General features: G+C 54.6%; 1 protein-coding gene across 1 annotated transcript; it reads left to right on the top strand.

Annotated features, from left to right (window-relative positions):
• Positions 1-4,766: 4,766 nt before the first annotated feature.
• On the top strand, positions 4,767-5,780 carry LOC123000666 (RING finger protein 223). The gene has a single exon (XM_048214449.1). The coding sequence runs from the start codon at positions 4,767-4,769 to the stop codon at positions 5,778-5,780; it is 1,014 nt and encodes a 337-aa protein (XP_048070406.1).
• Positions 5,781-6,163: the final 383 nt, after the last annotated feature.

Below are 6,163 nucleotides of genomic sequence, written 5' to 3'. Positions count from 1 at the left end.
CTTTTAGAGGTTATATCTTTGCAGTATAGAGCAATGAGATCTAGTGCCTACAGTAACCTTCCAATTGATACGGGTCCCTCCTGAGACTCAGTTCTAATTCCGGCCCGCCTACCACTCCCAAGCTCAACCTCCCACAGACACTCCTGTCCTGTGCTGACCGTCGACCATCCAGCTGTCTACAGAATTAAGCCCTACCCTCCTAGAACAGCATTCTCGGTTTCCTTTGATGGTGTCCTACACACTGCATGCTCTCAGTGAAGCAGGCCACCTGCCATGCCCTCAACACACCCGCTTTCCCTGCGGCTGCCTTGAATGTCTTTCTCTCTGCATTTTTCTTTTTTTTTTTTTTAATTTTTTTATTTTAAAGATTTTATTTTATTTATTTGACAGAGACAGCCAGCGAGAGAGGGAACACAAGCAGGGGGAGTGGGAGAGGAAGAAGCAGGTTCCTAGTGGAGGAGCCTGATATGGGGCTCGATCCCAGAACGCCGGGATCACACCCTGAGCCGAAGGCAGACACTTAACGACTGTGCCACCCAGGCGCCCCATCTCTCTGCATTTTTCTAAGCCCTCCACAATTCACTGACCATGAGTCTGTGGGAACTTCTTACCTCCCTAGAGCAGAAATTACTTCTCTCTTCTCTTTATTCTCACCAGACCTTGTCCCTGGACCACAAACTTGCCTCATTCTGCCTCCAAGTTTTGCACACATGTTTAATATCCTCTATTAAAGGCTTAGTTTCTAGAGGCCCAGGTACCTTACCACACGGCAATAACGCCTGCCAGAGAAGGACCTCAATAAATGTCTAATTGAATCAACCCAGCTTCTATTTTAAAATGTCAGCCTTTTGATTGACTCATTTACTACTTGCTTCTGAGGGGCATTATCTGACTATACATCTGTTCTTCCAATATTACCAATGAGAGTTCACTTTGTCCTCATATTTTATACAGGGCTTTATTTATTATGACTAACAGATCAATAACACGTGGTTAGATTCCTAGGTCAGGGCTCCTCCTCCTTGTCTTTCTGACTGAGATGCTAACTGGATCTCTATCTCTGAAATAATGGAAGACCTGGGTTGGAACCACTCAGTCATTATTGGCTTGTCACCTCGGGCTGGTGACACAAACCTTCTGGGCCTCTCTCATGGGGCAGTTGTGAGAACTGTTGAGACCAGGAATAGAAATGCCTGGCAGAAACAATAATGAGTGTTAACAGAGATCGGGAACTCTGTGTGTAGAACATATTCAATCTTCACAACAGACTTATGTCACTATTCATCGCCATCTTGAAGTTGGGAAAACTGAGGGACAGAGAGGCTAACTAGCGTATCTGATGCTACACAGGAGGTGAGGAGGAGACCTAGCACTTGGACCCAGGACGATTAATCCTAAAACTAAGACATTCTCTCTTTAGATAGTCGATGGAGGAAATATATATAAAAGATTACTCCAGACCATTGGTGTCTTCCATCTACTCAGGTCTTCAAAAAGAAAACAATTCGGCCACTACTGTGTATCTAATATATTCAAGGATTGAGCTGGATTCACGAGCAAAGCCAATTCAAACCCTGATGTGAATCCTGGGTTCCTTGTTCCTGGCTTAAGATCCCTTTCCACACAGTTTTCACCACAAGGAAAGCCGAATTCCTACCGGAATGACCAAGCTTCACTACTTACTGCTGCAGGCAACACTGTGAGTACTGAGCCCTGCAGCTCATTAGGGCAGATGCCTGTGACCTGCGGCATCAAACTCACACTCCTCAGGCATGTCATGCCTCCTCGCTGCACTGAAAAAGCCCCCATGTGGCACCTTTATGAGTCCTAAAACTGAGTGACTGGCCTTAGGACATAAATGATTAGAAATGCTGGGTCCCTTTAAAAAGCCATCCAAACACAGAGAGTAAATTCCAGCTTTGCTAACTGAATCCTGGTAATTGTTTATGACCCCATCAATAGAAGGTACGGACCTCTCAAAGAGGGTGCTATGGTGTTTAGGGACCATGAGCTGTAGTAAAAATGCTGGCAGCTACTAATAATTACTCCTGAGTACCAAGGCTATCTTTGCCTGTACCAGTTAAAAGCTGTGAAATGTTTTTGCTTTTGGTTTCCCGTAACCAAATCTGTGACCTTGGTAGAGACCTGTGATCCTCCAGCAGGGGCAAGTATACCCCCAGGGTGAGTTTACCCCACCCCCACCCCATGTCACCACTGGCAAAGGGCTGCTACTGATATCAAGTGGGTAGAGGCCAGGGATGTTACTAAACATCTGACCATGCACAGATCAGTAACACAACAAAGAATTATCCAGCTCAAAATGTCAATAGTGCTGAGGCTGAGACTCTGCTCTAGCCCCGTGCTCCATTTCTCCATTCTTCTATCCAATGCTGAGAATCCAGAATCAAGTGAAAATTCAAAATCTTCAATTGGTTTGCCCAATGCAGACGTGTGGACTTTCAGAACTCTTTTCCATCCCCTTTTGACCTGGAAGCTGCATATGTCCTAGGAACTGGGTGGGTGGGAAGGACAAGACATAAATACACACCATCTCTCCTATTTTTTGTGCTCCTTCCCCCCCCCCATGCCCTGTTTTTATATGTTTCCTACATCAGCATTATGTGTCTTCTCAGTAAGGGCTGATCAAGGCTTGAGTAGAAGAGGGACGCCTGGGTGGCTCAGTCCGTTAAGCATCTGCCTTCAGCTCAGGTTATGATTCCAGGGTCCTGGGATTGAGCCCAAGTTGGGCTCTCTGCTCAGTGGGGAGTCTGCTTCTCCCTCTGCCTCTCCCCCTGCTCACACCTGTTCTTTCTCAAATAAACAAATAAAATCTTTAAAAAATGAGAAATAACAAATTTAAAAAGGGCTTAAGTCGAAAAACCCAGTTAAAAACTGCACATAAAATGTATGATTCCAGGCTCTTCACAATCATACAGCTCAAGGAGGAAAAGAGAAGGACAGGCTGCCAGTTCCTTCACTGAGAGGTTGGTTTGCATAACTTTGTAATATTCCAAGGCCAGACTAGGGCCTTCTTCTGATGTCTCATCACCCTGCCCTCTGTTCATCACAGCCCCCATCTCAAAATGACATACTTTAAGAAGAAAGAGTATTATCCCAAATCATATTTATAAAATTTGAAACTAGGAAATGGAAAGCTAAAGGGGTCCTCTAATGAGTTTTCCTAAGACCCTTCACACTTAAGACACCTACACATTCACTATTCACCATCAGAAAAAGTAAATTTACTTTCAAATGTCATAGAAACTTACTGGTTGTTTATGACAATTCCTGCATTTGTGGCTTCTTGGTTTCCTTTTCCTTCGGCTCCTTCCCCGTTCATTCATCATTTCCACAAACATTCTCTGGAGCATCTTACTGCCTTCTGCAGAGAACCAGGAGAAAAAGTAGAAACATTCCCATCTCATGAGAACCCAAAGAACCATTCTCTTCCTCTCCCTTGTTGTGGTTCTCTCTTCATGGGGGAACATCGAACCTGGAGAAACAAGGGAAGAGAACTTGTGGTTAGGAACACCTGAACAGCACCTTTCCCATGGTCTCCCAAAACCACTAGTCCTGTATTCTACTGGGTGTTCCTTCAAGAAGTGCTGCTTCCTGCTAGCCTGCCAGTGGGGCTTCCCTTAGTTTTAATAAATCGGGAAGATCTGTCCCAGGTTACTCATGGAATTTTTGGCTCTCCATATTTGCGTATTAAAACTTTAAGTGGAGGAAGCTGTTGAATGGTGCCAGGGGTTAGTTTAAGCTGGACTCTGAAATTCCCTGAACCTGTCTTACAATAACATTTCCCCCTGCTGCCTCTGTAAACGCCTGCGCACCGACGAAATAGCTACCTCCTCCCCTGTGGTCAGCGCCAGAAAATCAGCGAGACCTGGCTGGTCTGTGTCTTCGTGCCTACTTAAATCTCAGCAGGCGATATTTCAAGGGGAAAGAAAGATACAGTTTAGCTCCAAAATTTCCTCCAAATGGTGAAATGAAAATGCCAGCCCTCCGCTTCCACCCTGTGAATGCTGCAGGGTTACCTGTGCTTTGCTAATACAAGTGGACAGCGTAAATGGCTGGGGGATTACTGGCTTCGCCCTTGGACAGAGAAATGAGATCACGATTTTCACGAAGGACAGGAACCCGCTCTGCCGCCGCCGCTGCCCAGGCTGCTGCTTTCCCTCCCTGCGCGGGTCCCGCATTACATCACCGGTGAGCTCTTGCTGGTGGGGGGAGAGGAGGCTCCGCCAGGGACTCAGCCCCAGACCAAGGGGAGTAAACACGGAATAACAAGGATAAGGGGGAGGAGGGCGAGGGAGAGGAACAAGGAGAAAGCAGGACCAGGTTTCCCACCACCACCCCCTGTCTGTTTGCCGGGGAGGGGGAGGGGGTGTGTGCAAAGGCGCCACATCCTTAAGCAGCCGCACCCCAAATTTCGTTCCCGCACCGCCCCCCAGCATCCCTCCACTTCCAAGTCCAACAAAAACCGACATCCAAAGGGCCGGGACAGTGGCCTTGAGAGGCTCAAGGGGGACGACAGAGAGACGCCAGGGGACTGGGAGGGACCGAGGCGCCCGCGCCTTGGGGTAGCGGGGGGAAGGCGGTCGCCGCTGCGCCCCCGCCCGGCCCAGCTAGCGGTGCCTCCCCCGCCAAGCGACAGCAGCGGGAGTGGGGGAGGCAGAAGCGCCTCCTCCCCGCTGGGAGCCGAGGCGGCGACCGAGGGGGAGGAAGGCGCCTCACCTTGCCCCCGATGAGGGGCGGATCATGCCATGGCAGCGCCGGCAAGCGACAGCGGCGGCGGCGAGCGGAGTCCAAGCAGCAGCCCCGGGAGCTCGACAGGAGCCGGGGTCGCCGCGGCGGGAGCCCGGGACGGCGGGGACGCGGGAGCTCGGAGCGCCGCCGTGACGGTCCCCGGCCTCCCTCCGCTTGAGGACTACGAGTGCAAAATCTGCTACAACTACTTCGACGCGGACCGGCGCGCGCCCAAGCTGCTGGCGTGCCTGCACACCTTCTGCCAGGAGTGCCTGAGCCAGCTGCAGCTCCGCGCCGCCGCCGCCGCCGCCGCCTCTGCCAGCGCCGCGCCTGAGCGCCCGCTGCGCCCGCCGCCCTGGCACGGCCCGCCCGGCGCCATCGCGTGCCCCGTGTGCCGCCACCGCACGCCGCTGCCCGACAGCCGCGTGCACGGCCTGCCCAACAACACCAAGCTCGCCGAGGCCTTCCCGCTGGCCCTGCGCGCCGCGCACGACCCGCTGCCCCAAGACCGCCTCCCGCCGCTGCCGGCGCGCCGCTCCGCGCCCGCCGCCGCCCCGCCGCCCTCCCCGGCCGCGGCCCCGCCGCCGCCCGCAGAGGACGCCGCCCGCGGGCCCCGCGCCCGTGCCGGCCTGCGCGCCCCGGGCGCCTACGAGAGCTGCCAGAACTGCAAGCGCGCCGCGCTCACCGCCGGCTGCGTGTGCGTGGTCTTTTCCTTCCTCTCCATGGTGGTGCTGCTCTTCACCGGCCTCATCTTCGTCAACCACTACGGCGGCGGCGGCGGGGGACCTCCCGGCGGCGGGGCGCCCCCTGGCGCTGCCCCGGCAACCGGGTCGCCCTCGCCTTCGCCCGTGGGGCCCATCTGCCTGTCGGTGGCCAGCATCCTGGCGCTCTTCTCGGTCGTCGTCACTTGGGTCATCTGCTGGCTCAAGTACAGGCCCGAGGGCGCGGCCGCGGGCTCGGCTGGGGGCGGCGGGAGTGGCCCGAGGGCGCGGGCGGCGGCGGGCGGCGGCACACGGAGGAGCGACACGTAGCACCTCCGCCAGTACCTCCAGCACCTCCAGCCCCGCGACGCCAGAGAGGAGGGGGTCTCCGGCTCCGCGCGCTCGAGCTTCGCCCTCTCCGAGCGGCCCCCGGACGCCCCGCCACCGCGGGGCCTGAGTGTTGCGCCCCTCCGGCCTCGCACGCCCCGCCGCCTCCGCGCGGGGTCGGAGAGGGAAACCCAGGAGGCGGAGATCCCGCTGGGGAGTCCCGTCTCCACAGACTGTGCAAGGTTAACCGCTGCTTAGCGCATCACCCGCGTCCTCGCCAGAGTGCACGACCGTCCCTCCCCAGAGTCCGAGGATTTGCAAAGAGAAGGGGAAGAGGAGCGGGACCCCCGCCGCCCCGCCTGAGAGCAGGTTTCCTGGCTGCCGCG

The sequence above is a fragment of the Ursus arctos genome, unplaced genomic scaffold (genome assembly GCF_023065955.2).
Source record: "Ursus arctos isolate Adak ecotype North America unplaced genomic scaffold, UrsArc2.0 scaffold_1, whole genome shotgun sequence".
NCBI classification, from domain to species: domain Eukaryota; kingdom Metazoa; phylum Chordata; class Mammalia; order Carnivora; family Ursidae; genus Ursus; species Ursus arctos.
Note: the sequence above shows the minus strand (reverse complement) of the source record. Positions and strands in the feature narration are given on the sequence as shown.